Raw genomic sequence first — 13,757 nt, forward strand, 5'->3', positions numbered from 1 at the left:
TTATGATTAATGTTTTATTAGTGTTGATTAATGTTTATTTTATCCAATGTGCCTGACCCAGGTGAGTTACATCCAATTTTTGCTTCTCTTGGTTTCCTAGAAAAGTTTTAAGATGATCCTGACATCTAGCTCTACTGTTTATTAAATAAATAAAACTGGTTTAAGAGAATCCCTTAAAATTCCTATTATGAACATCTGTCTCTTTTCAAAACTGATACAAAGGCAAAGACAAATATAATATGCTAAAGGGAATCAAAGTCAAGGAGTACAGAGGAAATGAATTAAAGAATAACTTCTGTATGTGCCTCTCCTGAATGTGTCAGAGTCTCTCTGGAAAATGTTTCTACCACCAAAGGCCTTTTTAAAAGCCATCTGAAAACAACTAGGTCTGTCAACAAATATGAGTATCTACAGTCAAGTACTACTATACTCTGAAAAGAGAAAATATAGTCCTTGCAACAGAGTACAGTGAGTACTCTAACAGACGTATGGACAAGAAGATACTGTGATAAGCATACAGAGACAGAATGAGAAAAGTCGAGATAAGTTCCATAAGTAAGTTAGGTCTTAAATGAGCTATAAGAAGTGAAAGACAACTTGAATATCACATGTAAGGAAGTGTGAAATGTGAAACATGGCAATGTGCATAATTTCCAGTAGTTATTACAGCACAAAGAGTGAGGGGAAGAGCCAAAGGAAATGATGAAAGGAAAAATGCAGGGAACAAATCACAAAAGATCTTATATTTATAGCAGAGATTTTGACTATTACTGAATTCTATCAAATCTAAACCACCATGAATTATAAGATGCACCATTACTATTGTACTATAAGAAAGGAAAAAAAGCTTTATATTTGGGTCTTTAATAAATTTAACATTATTCAACAGTGAGCTAAGTTACTGTCTTACAACACAGGCATCCCGTATCAGAGCACAGGTTCAAGTCCTGACTGTTCCACTTTCAACCCAGTTAATGGCTAATGCACCTGAGAAGGCAGTGGAAGATGGTCCAAGTACTTGGGACCCCTGCCACTACATAGGAGATCCAGATAGAGTTCTGGGCTCCTGCTTTGGCCTGGTCCAGCCCCAGCCATTGCAGCCATTTGGGGAGTGAGCCAAAGAATGGAAGACTATCTTTCACTCACTCACCCTGCCTATCAAATAAATAAATCTTTGTTTTTTTTAAAGTTAGAGTTAAAAGTTTAATAGAATACTACTTTATAAACCTACATTACAAAGGGCTATCTCTTCACTGTAAGATAAAAAAGCAAACCAGCCATGGAGAAAGAGACAGCAAAGAACTTTTTACTTCTCAACTTGCCCTTAGGTGGAAGGAAGGAGATATGAACTCTCAAAAGATCTGCAGCCTGAATTAAAGCTAATGCTTTGGTCCAAAAATGAATGAAATAAAAAAACTAAGCAAATAGACTTTCAAGTGGTCTCAGGTTGATAGTGTCTCCAGGTACCCTGCAGAAACATATACAAATCCTTCTCAGATGAGTAAGATTTCAATCCAAGACAGCAGCAATTTAAGATGTAATCTCATTTCAAAGGTGAAAAATATCTAGCTATCTTACTATCAATATGAAATAGCTGATCTTAGAGGCAGTCGTCAATCTGTGACATTTCAGAATTACCTAGATAATTTTTAAAAATACACATCACCAGGCTGTATATCCAAAGAATCTCAGGTAGGTAGATTGTAAAACAGAATCCTAGAATCTCTATTTTTAAGCAAGTTATTCTCTCTCTCTCTCTCTCTGTCCTCTCTCTCTTTCTACCTACCTACCTACCTACCTACCACAATCAGAAGAGATACCAAGACATTATTTATTCAAGGAGACAAGATACCCAGACACTAGCATCTATGTGAAGAATCAGTTGAAACCTTCTACTGTATTTATACAATACAGAACATTAAGTAGGATTTTAATCAATATCAGACTTGATTAAATTTTAGTTTGATCAGGCTGACAATCCAGTAAGACCACTTGGGTGCAGGCAGACTTTGTAGAAATGACAGATTAGAGGAGTGCCAGGATGGGAGATAGAGGATAGTAAATAACAGATTACTGAAATAGTTTTAAGGGTAGAGACAATGAGAGTTTAAATAGTAACAATGGAAGGAAGCAGAGAGATTTTTATAAAAAGTAGATGAAGGCAGAGGAACAGGATGTAATCATGAAAAACTTCAGAAGACTCACCCCTATTCCTGGGCTTTACAGCCACTGGGCCTCTGAAAATAAACTTCATTCAATATGATAATCCACCACCTTTTGGCTGTATGATAAAGTATAAGTTCCGTACAAAATCCCAAACTACATAAACAGCAAATGTTCCAAATGCTACTGAAAATCAAATGATCGTCAAGTTCAGATGTAAGCATTAAGGGATTTCAAACTTCAATGTTTAACATATCTATAAATTAGTGTGTATGAACTGAAAAATTAAATCTCTGGGCAACAGAAGATAAAGGATTTTCATTGGTTGATAAGTTTAAATTACAAACAGAAAACAATGAATTAAAACACTTACGCTGAATATGAATGAACTGTTTGGGCTGTTTAAACTCTCCTTTGTACAAGCGATTGTAATAGTTGACGTTGCTCTCTGCCTCAGGAACAGGAATGACCATGCTCTCTTTTTTTTCTCTAAACACTTGCTGTGCTGAAATAGCTCGCTGTAAATGATGTTCCTAGAAAATGTAAAGCAGGCAACATAAGTTGTTTTAGCAATATTAAATCAATGCATAATTCTTTAAAAGTTACTTGCTTAGTAATTGCACAGTGCTCTAAAAGTCAATTATAAATAATCCCTTTATCACAAACTTCTAGAAAGCCTTGTCATTGCTATCCTTTAAAATTTATGGCTCAGAATAATATCACCTCAGACTAGTGAAATTTTCATAAGCAGAAATTTTTCAAGATTAAACATATGCATTTAGAAACTAGAATTTAAAATTTCAATGAAAAGAAAATTGATCTCTCATTTGCTAAATTAATTAGGGTGTTTGTCACCACTGCCAGGTTGAGGAAAAGTATGCAAGTCATGGCAAATGAATTTATTTCACAGATTTTAAGTATTTATCTATATACTTGAAATTTTATTAGTACAAAATGCCTAATAGTTCAAATACAGACACAATTATTTCAAAAGCTTATCAGGACATGAATACTATCAGGACATGAATATTTTAAATAAAGATTAAACAAAAAGTTCCTATAAAATACATCCAGGTTTTAGTTACCATTCATTACTTTCACAATTTATTGCAACAGGCTCCTAAGTGTTTTCTCTATTTCCTCCCTTGCCCCACTATGGCTCATTCTCAACAAAGCAGCTTTACCTTTTGGAAGGTAAATCATTCCCGGCCAAGATCATCACTCAAGTACCTACAAGACCCGTATCTCTGACCTCATCTTCCAATTCTCAACTTCCCCATCCTTTACTTTAGCTACACTGCTGCTTTTTGCTGTTCTCAAATGGCCAAATGGCCTGCTTACAAAATCTTAAAAGTCTATTTTTCTTCATATACTTAGTAACATCTGACATATTAAAGATCTCACTCATTTATAACTCATCTTCCTCTAGCATAAAGCTCCAAGATGCCAATAATTTTTGCTCATTTTGTTAACTTTTATATATCCCTAGTGCCTCAATAAAGTAGCTGACACAAAGATGCTGCTTGAAACATTAACTAAATGAATAAGTGAAATCCTTACTATATATCTACTATAAATATAAGCTATGCGCAACAATGTACATATAATAGAACTGAAGGGCAAGCCTTGGGCCTGGAGGTAGAGATGCTGTTTGGAAAGACCACATCCTCACATGGAAAGATGTGGGTTGAACCCTGGCTCCACTCTTGATTCCAGCTTTGAGTATAGTCCCTAGCAGGTAGCAGGTGATGGAGGGGTCAAGTAGTTGAGTCCCTGCCACCTATAAGGCAGATGTTCACTGAGTTCCTGGCTCCTGGTTTTGGCCTGGCCCAGTTCCAGCCAGTTCAGGCATTTGGGAAATGAACCAAAAGATGGGAGCTCTGTCTATCTCTCCCTTTCAAGTTTAAAAAAAGAAAGAAAAGAACAAAACTAACATAAAAACAGGGACAAAACAAAGATACAAATCTAGGTTATTTATATTCACGTATTTATATTCACAGGTATACGTGAGTAGTCATATTCACATACAAATTCACACATATAAATATATATACACAAAGTCCAAATTCTTTTCTTTTCTATTTATTTGACAGATAGAGTTAGACAGTGAAAGAGAGAAACAGAAAGGTCTTCCTTCCGTTGCTTCACACCCCCAAATGGCCAGAGCTATGCCAATCTGAGGCCAGGAGCCAGATGCTTCCTCCTGGTCTCCCATACAGGTGCAGGCACCCAAGCACTTGGGCCATCCTCCGCTGCCTTCCCAGGCCACAGCAGAGAGCTGGACTGGAAGAGGAGCAACCAGGACTAGAACCAGGTGCCCACATGGGATGCTGACGCCGCTGGCGGAGGATAAACCAAGTGAGCCACGGCTCAGGCCTCACAGTCCAAATTCCTAACTCTATCATATTATTCCAATTTTTTTTAAGTTCTACAGAGTCTAAGAAATTAGATGATTTTAATTTCATTCAAGCCTTTAGGGTATGAAAAAAGTTTTTGTTATTCAAAAAGAATCAGTACAATGATTCAAGATGAAAAGCTTATTTGCAGTAAGATATAAATAAAATTAAACTGAAGGTTCATTATATGTAAAACTATGCACTAGATTAATTTGATTAGAAGCCTTACTTTAAAAGGAAGGTAGGAGGTCAGCACTTGGTATAGCAGTTAAGTTCTTGCTTGGGACACCTGTATCCCCTATCACAGTGCCTGGTTGAACTCCTAGTTCCTGCACTTTTGATCCAGCTTTCTGCTAATGTGCATCCAGGGAAGCAGCGGATGATGGCTCAAGTACTTGGGTCCCTGCCACCCATCTGGGGGTCCCAGATCAAGTACTGGGCTCCAGGCTTCAGTCTGGCCCAATCTGGCTGTTGTGGAAATTAGGGTAGAGAACTATTAGATGGAAGATCTCTCTGTCCACCTCTGTCTCTTCCTTTCTATCTGCCTTTCAAATAAAATGAAAAAAAAAATTTTTTTTTGACAGGCAGGGTGGACAGTGAGAGAGAGAGAAAGAGAGAGAGAAAGGTCTTCCTTTGCCGTTGGTTCACCCTCCAATGGCCGCTGCGGCCGGCGCGCTGTGGCCAGTGCACTGCGCTGATCCAATGGCAGGAGCCAGGTGCTTCTCCTGGTCTCCCATGGGGTGTAGGGCCCAAGGACTTGGGCCATCCTCCACTGCACTCCCTGGCCACAGCAGAGAGCTGGCCTGGAAGAGGGGCAACCAGGACAGAATCCGGCGCCCCGACCGGGACTAGAACCTGGTGTGCCGGTGCAGCAAGGTGGAGGATTAGCCTAGTGAGCCGTGGTGCCGGCCAAACATATTTTTAAAACAAAAAATAATAAAAAAAATAGTATGATGGAGAACAGATATCAAATAATAACAACAAAAGATCATTAATTTTATGATCTGCTAGTCATTATTAGTAAAGTAAGCAGAGAGGCAGAGGACACAAAAACAAGAGAGAAAGGAAAAAAAAACACATTATGAGAAAGTGGGGAAACAACCTTCTGAAGACAAATGAACGTGAAGGCAGGGTAACTACTGAGACTCTCACAATAGCATCAAGCCTCATTAGATCCAGTCAAATCGTATCTGTTTTCCCCCAAAATAATGTTATCCTATCTCACAGTCAGCATCTCCTTGACATTTTGCCACAATAATTTACATCAAGAAAACAGTAGCACAGTGAAGAAAAATGTTCTGCAATTTAAATGGAAGAACAAAAGTTCAGGAATAGGTAAGCCAGGTAAGAAGCATGAAATGCGGCATAAGAAACCACAAAATATTGATAAAGCCATAGTAACAAAGAAGTATAGTTTATCCAAAGAAGAAATAATTTACACATACGTATGTTTTAACAAACACTATATAATAATTACTATCCAATGACAGGTAATTTGAAAGTCTTAACTTGGGGCACACTTTGGTCCAGCAGTTAAGACACCACTTGGGATACTGGCATCCCTATGAGAGTACTTGATTTGGCCGGCGCCGCAGCTCAATAGGCTAATCCTCCGCCTGCGGGTTCTAGTCCCTCGGGTTCTAGTCCCAGGCCGGGCGTCAGATTCTATCCCGGTTGCCCCTCTTCCAGGCCAGCTCTCTGCTATGGCCCGGGAGTGCAGTGGAGGATGGCCCAAGTCCCTTCACCCGCATGGGAGACCAGGAGAAGCACCTGGCTCCTGTCTTCAGATCAGCTCAATGTGCTGGCCCCAGCGCGCCGGCCATTGGAGGGTGAACCAACGGCAAAAAGGAAGACCATTCTGTCTGTCTCTCTCTCTCTCTGTCCACTCTGCCTGTCAAAAAATTAAAAAAATGAAAAAAAAAAAGAAGAGAGTATTTGATTTGCATCCCAGCTCCTTTGCTTCTGATCCAGCTTCCTACACCGTGGGAGGCAACAGAAGATGGCTCAAGTACTTGAGTCCCTGACACCCACTTGGGAGATCTGGATTGAGCTGAGAGCTCCTGGCTTTAGCCTTGCCCAGATCTGGCTGTTGCAGTCATTTGAAGAGTGAACTGGTAAATTTAAGATCTCTGACTTTCAAATAAAATGAAAAAAAGTTTAATCTTAACTTATTTAAGTTTCCTAACAACCTTGTGAGATAGGTAACATCACATTTCTTACACAAGGAAACTGAGGTACAGAGAGGTTAACTGATTTGCCCAAGCTTAGCTGGCTAATAAGCAGCAGAGCCAGAGTTGAAGCTATTAACCACATTATGCTGCCTCTCAAATAAATCAATGTAATAAGAGAGCTGAGACAGATCTATGTATAAATAAGAATTCAGGATAAAGACAGCACCACAAAATTAACAGGCACAGTCCAAAATGCTCAAGATATAAAGATGATAAAGGAAATGGCTACCTTATGCTCACATGCAAAAGGGGATTCCATACAGGTTATATGTCTAAATGTGAAAGATAAAGCCATAAAGGTAACCAAACAAAACAACTGAAAGTATTTTTCTGGTACAGAAGCAGAAAAGAACTTATTAAAATTTTTAAGTACCAAACTATAAGGCAAAAAAAAGATGACACTTATATCAAAAAGATTTATTAAAACAGAATGTATTAAACTTATTAAATAATTTCATTTAATTATTAAACGACTAGAAATTTATTAAAGAAGAAATAAATTAATAAATTTATGATTAAATGGAAGAAGCTATTTTCAATGTATAATACCTAGAATTTGTAAGAAACTTCCAAAAAGCAAGAAAAGGAGAACTATTCCAAAGAAAAATGGATAAAAGACATAAACAGGCACTTACAGAAAAGAAAACCCAAAAGGCTAACAAACATGTGAAGAAATATTCAAATTCATTACTGATCAGATAAATGCAAAATGAGATAAATTATACTTGTTAAATTCGGAAAAGCTTGAAGTTGGGATAATTCTTCCTAGCATCAGCAGGAATGGAAGTACACAAATTCCCACATGCGTGACTATGGAAGCACAGACTGCCGCTACCATTTAGAGAGCAAAGTAATCTCACTGCCTATAACAAAACTGAACCAACACTGCCTTCAAGAGATTCATAAATGTTGAAATAGTAACATGAATATGTTATCCCTCCTGCGGGCCACTCTCCACAGCCCCCTGAACTGTTCTCTACTTCTCCTAGATAATAAGGCATTCAGGTCCACAGTGCTACTTACTCAGTAAACCTGACCATCTTTCTTTCTTTTTTTTTTTTGACAGGCAGAGCTAGACAGTGAGAGAGAGAGAGAGAGACAGAGCGAAAGGTCTTCCTTCCGTTGGTTTACCCCCCAAATGGCCGCTACAGCCGGCGTACTGTGCCGATCCGAAGCCAGGAGCCACGTGCTTCCTCCTGGAAACCTGACCATCTTAAATTAAAAAATAATAATAATAATAAATTATTTTTTAGAAATCCCTTTTATTAGTTCTCACGACCATATATCTTTCCAGTGTAAGGCTTTTCGAACTTGCAGGTTTCATGCAGTTTTGTAATCAAATGACTACTGACTTCTTTCTCCACTGGACTGCATGCAAAATCTGTCTGTGATGCATCCACTGCTCTATCTCCAAACCTGGTGCACAGAAAGTTCAGACTTCTATATAATACTGAACCAAAAGAAGGCAGGCTGCCCACTACACATAACATAAAGTCTCAGGGCTGGCACTGTGAAATAGAGAGTAAAGCCACTGCCTGCACTGCCAGCATCCCATACCGGTGCTGGTTGAAGTCCCGGCTGCTCCACTTCCAATCCAGCTCTCTGCTATGGCCTGGGAAAGCAGTAGAGGATGGCCAAGTCCTTGGGCCCCTGCACCTGTGTGGGAGACCTGGAAGAAGCTTGGGGCTTCCTGGCTTCTGATGGGTGTAGCTCCGGCCATTGCGGCCATCTGGAGAGTGAACCAGCAGATAGAAGACCTCTCTCTCTCTCTGCCTTTCAAATAAATAAATAAATCTTTAAAAAAAAAAAAAGATAAAGTCTCATTCTGAGCCTGATAAACATGTCTCCTCTTCAATAGTCCAATCTATCATTCTAACACTTTATGTCTGCCAAGCATACTTCCTTAAATTACAGCAAACTTTTGGCTATACTCCAATAACAGCATACATGTTCTTGCTTTGTCTCTTAAAATGCTGGTCCTCTGCTGAATATAACTTCTATTTTCTTTTCCTGAATTCACACTCATCTTCCCACTAAGCTTGTTCTTCTACCTCATGAAAACCTCTAGAGGTTCAACTTTTCCATTTTGTTTACCAAACTCCCTTGTTGCCCTCATTTCTTTATCCAGGTCTGGATTATACCTGTATGGATGATACAACTGATCTTCTCTCCAGTGCCCTCAATTCCTCTGTGTTTATGACAATCAATTTGACTCCACAAATATTCCTAACCTTAAGCACCATGGAAACTTTGTAAGTGAACATTTATCAACCCTCAAAAGAAAGAAATATTTGGTATAGAGATATAAAAATGCACCAGAGTAAAACAAAGAATGGCTGACTATGTTGCAATGCATAAATGTAAGATTATCAGTAGTCATCCTTTCGACACATTTTAGAGCACCTGTTTGACACCAGATATTAGCCTGTCACTTAGAACTGTAACAGTGAATGAGAAACAGTCATTGTTATTAAGGAACTTACCTAGTAGAAGAGAAATATATCCAAGTATGCAATCATGTTTGAACATGACAAGTATGTCTTTTCTCAATGAGACCACTCATCTTGGAAGGACAGAGAAAGATGCCCAATTTCAATGGAGACTTTAAGGAACACCAAGGATTTAGCAGGACAAAAGAAAAAACAACCCAGGCAGAGAAAACACATGTCCAAAATGGACAAAGGTTCATTTAGAAAAAGGCAAGTAATGGAGGAAAGGACCCAGATTCATGAGATTTCCCAGTTTTGTACCAGACAGAAATTATAAAGTTTTTAAAATAGGATTCCAAGTTGGAGCACCAAACAGATTTTTCCCAAACAATAGGAAAAACTTTTGAGCTAACTAAGAAATTATGAACATCACATAAAAACAACACAAAAATAGCATTAAGAAGCTAAGAAACTAGGCTTTCAATGAGTAACTTCCAGCATTAAGCCTGTATTTTCATATCATTTTGCTGCCATCCTTGTGGTTACAGAAAATGCTGCAATATGCAATGCCACCTTACAGTTATATAATGTTTTACAGTTCTCAGGGTACATCCACAATCCCATGCTTATTACCTTCTCACAATCTTGGGATGTATGGGTAGATATGTATCCCATTTTGTATATGAGACCCAAGAAACAATACACTCTCAGTTGTGGTATAATTGTATGAAACAATCAAATTTCAGAATTCTGATTGCAGTATTCTTTGTGTATTCCATCCTTACTAGAAAAGGGTATAAAGTAAAGATGAAACATCATGTTCTTCTAATGCTAACAGCTACAGATTTGGATACTAAGAGGAAATCAGGTCAACTGGCTAACTGAAGAGATCCTTTGAAATACACTTCACTTTTCCTCAAGTGGAAAACATGTTTAGATATTATACAATTAACAAAATGCATTTTTAATAGATGAGGATTTGATATTATTTGAATTTCATGAATGATAAAATTTAAAAACAGATCACTGGGTCTGGTATTCTCACACAGCAAGTTAAGTTACTACCTGCAATGCTGGTATCCCATATGTGAGCCACTAGTTCAAGTCCTAGCCGCTATGTTTCCGACACAGCTTCCTGAATGTGCCTGGGAAAGCAGTGGAAGATGGTCCAGGCGCTTGGGCCCCTGCCACCCATGTGGGAGACCAGGATGGAGTTCTTAGCTCCTGGATTTGGCCTGGCCCACACCAGGCTGTTGCAGCCATTTAGGAAGCAAGACAGCACATGAGAATCTCTGTCGCCCTTTCCCACTCCCACCTCCATTCCCTAGCCCTGTCACTCAGCTTTCAATTATTTTTTTTTTTAAAGTCGGATGATTCTCTTCTTAACAAAACTAGCAGTTGCCAGAACTGCAGCCAAAAATTAAGAAGCCATGAAATCTTCCCACATCTTAACTTACAGATCAAATCTAGTGCTAAAAATAAACTCGGTTAGTTTCCATTACCAGATACAGTCTCTTAACTTTCCAAAAAATCAACAGAAAACAAGAACAATCTGTTTTGTAAAAGACTATGTTTCATATAATAAACAGAACCAGTTGTAAATATATAGAGGAAAGGTAACTCCTGGCAGTAGATACTAGAGCTTTGGTTTATCTTTTTAGAGGACAGAGACAGACAGGGATAATGTCAATTCCTCATTACTTTGGTGAATTAGTTAAAAATAACTTAATTTTCTTTTCTTTAGAAAGCATTCTTTGGCCCACCAATTCAATTTACAGAATTCGTCCAAAGAAAATAAGTGAGCAGCAACAACTATAAAAAAAAAAAAAAAAAAAAAACACACTCATGGGGCACCATTCGAGCCTCAGGTATTCCACCTTTTTTTTTTTGACAGGCAGAGTAGAGAGAGAGAGAAAAACAGAGAGAAAGGTCTTCCTTTCCATTGGTTCACCCCCCAAATGGCTGCTACAGCAAGCGCACTGCGCCGATCTGAAGCCAGGAGCCAGATGCTTCCTCCTGGTCTCCCATGCGGGCGCAGGGCCCAAGCACTTGGGCCATCCTCCACTGCACTCCCTGGCCACAGCAGAGAGCTGGCCTGGAAGAGGGGCAACCGGGACAGAATCCGGCGCCCCAACCGGGAGTAGAACCCGGGGTGCCGGCGCTGTAGGCGGAGGATTAGCCAAGTGAGCTGCAGCGCCGGCCAGGTGTTCCACTTCTGATTCAGCTTCTTGTTAATGTGCCTGCAAAAGCAATAGAAGATGATGGTCCAAGTGCCTGAGCTCCTTCTACCCATGTGGGTGACCCCCACAGAGTTCTGGTCTCCTGGCTTCAGCTTGATCCAGCTCCAGCTGACACGACTATTTGGGGAAGACTGACCTCTCTCTCTCTCTAACTCTGACTTTCAAATAAATAAAATAAATCTTTTTTTAAAAAAATGCTCTTCATGGGGCCAGCGCTGTGGTGCTGCAGGTTAAAGCCCCAGCCTGCAGCACCAGCATCCCACATGGGCACTAATTCAAGTCACGGCTCCTCCATTACTGATCCAGCTCCCTGTTAATGCCCCTGGGAAAGCAGTGGAAGATAGCCCAAGTGTTTGGCCCCTGCACCCACATGGAAGATTCAGAAAAAGGTCCTGGCTCTTGCCTTCGGCCTGGTCCAGCCTCAGTTGTTGTGGCCATTTGGGCAGTGAACCAGCAGATGGAAGATTTCCCTCTCTGTCTCTACTTCCCTCTGTAATTCCGGCTTTCAAATAAATAACAATTAAGGAAAAAAATTCTCATCATGGCATCACTTATAGGACCCCCACACACACAAAAAAGAAAGCCTAAATGTCAATAAACAGGAACTTAGTTAAATACATACACACATACACACACACACACACACACGATCAAAAATTTTCACTAGGGGCTGGCGCTGTGGCATAGCCAGTAAAACCACTACCTGCAGGGCCCATATTCCATATGGATGCCGGTTCAAGTTCTGGTTGCTCCACTTCCGATCCAACTCCCTGCTAATATGCCTGGGAAAGCAGTGGAGAAGGGCCCCTGCCATGCACATGGGAGACCAGGAATTAACTCCTGGCACCTGGCTTTGGATCGGCCCAGCTCAGGCCACTGAGGACATTTCAGGAGTGAAAAGCAGAAGGAAGATCTCTGTTTCTCCCTCTCTCTAACTTTTTCAAATGAATAAATAAATCCTAAAAAAAAAAAAAAAATTCTAGTGAGACAACAGTCAAAAACCAACATAAGAGAGCTCTACTTACTCAGGGGGAAAAATGTTATGTATTAAGAATCAATTTGGGCTGGCGCCGCGGCTCACTAGGCTAATCCTCCGCCTTGCGGCGCCGGCACACCGGTCGGGGCGCCGGATTCTGTCCCGGTTGCCCCTCTTCCAGTCCAGCTCTCTGCTGTGGCCCAGGAAGGTAGTGGAGGAAGGCCCAAGTGCTTGGGCTCCTGCACCCGCATGGGAGACCAGGAGGAAGCACCTGGCTCCTGGCTTCAGATCGGTGCAGTGCCGGCCGTGGCAGCCATTTGGGGAGTGAACCAACAGAAGGAAGACCTTTCTCCCTGTCTCTGTCTATAACTCGACCTGTCAAATAAATTTTTAAATAAATAAATAAAATAAATAAATAAACAGAAGAAAAGATATTACCATTTTAAAAATTTCATCTGAGTGACAGAAACAGAGTTCCCATCTTCTGCCCCCTAAATTGTCCTAATGGCTGAGACTGGTCCCGGGCAAAAAGCCAGGAGTCCCTCATGTGAATAGCAGAAACCCAATTACTTGAACTATCAATGTTGCCTCCCAGGGTCTGCACTAGCAGGAAGCTGGAGTCAGGAACCAGAGCCCAGAATCAAATCCAGCACTCCATTGTGGAACAAAGGCATCTTAACCCCTAAGCTAAACACTAAGTACAGAAAAAACTTTAATTAATCTAGTCAATTATTTATAAATCATCAGACAAGATACAACTGTATCTCTACTGATAAACTCCATTCAATGGGGACAGAAGTGGAGACAAAGACCTCAAATGTTCAAAGGATAGGCATTGCATTCAGCACTTGAGATGCCACCCTGTGTTCCCTATTAGAGTGCCTGGGTTCAAGTCTTGGTTCTACCTCCAATTCCATTTGGTACACATCCTGCGAGGCGGAAGGTGATGGTCATGGCCACCCACATAGGAGATCAGAATTAAGTTCCAGGTTCCTGGCTTTGGCCTGGTGCAGCACCAACTATTGCAGGCATTTGGGAAGTGAACCAGTGGATGGAAGACCTCTTGTCTCCCTTTACCTTTTTCAAGTAAATAAAATAATTTTTTTAAAGAAGTGCTCAAAACAAAAATATATTTACACACCACCTAACAATGTTTTGGTCAACAACAGATGACATATACAAGGGCTTCAAAAAAGTTCATATAAAATGGAATTAAAAGTTAAAAGATAATTGAAGACCCTTCATTCAGTAACAGACCCCCATAAAATTGTATTGCCAGGTGACATCATAGTCATCTCTGTGTTAATAAACTCTATGATGTT

At 40.0% G+C, this 13,757-nt stretch overlaps 1 protein-coding gene across 5 annotated transcripts in view; it reads right to left on the reverse strand.

Annotated features, from left to right (window-relative positions):
• The window catches only part of EPC2 (enhancer of polycomb homolog 2), a 137,211-nt gene that overhangs the window by 74,974 nt on the left and 48,480 nt on the right, over positions 1-13,757 (reverse strand). For 4 of the 5 annotated variants that reach the window (XM_051848701.2, XM_051848700.2, XM_070070944.1 and 1 more), the window contains one exon: positions 2,537-2,696. The exons of the other annotated variant lie outside the window; for it this stretch is intronic. In XM_051848701.2, the coding sequence (XP_051704661.1) occupies positions 2,537-2,696 (160 nt within the window). The remainder of the gene's footprint in view (positions 1-2,536; positions 2,697-13,757) is intronic. 5 annotated transcript variants of the gene reach the window in all.

This window comes from Oryctolagus cuniculus, chromosome 3 (genome assembly GCF_964237555.1).
Source record: "Oryctolagus cuniculus chromosome 3, mOryCun1.1, whole genome shotgun sequence".
Taxonomy (NCBI): Eukaryota; Metazoa; Chordata; class Mammalia; order Lagomorpha; family Leporidae; genus Oryctolagus; species Oryctolagus cuniculus.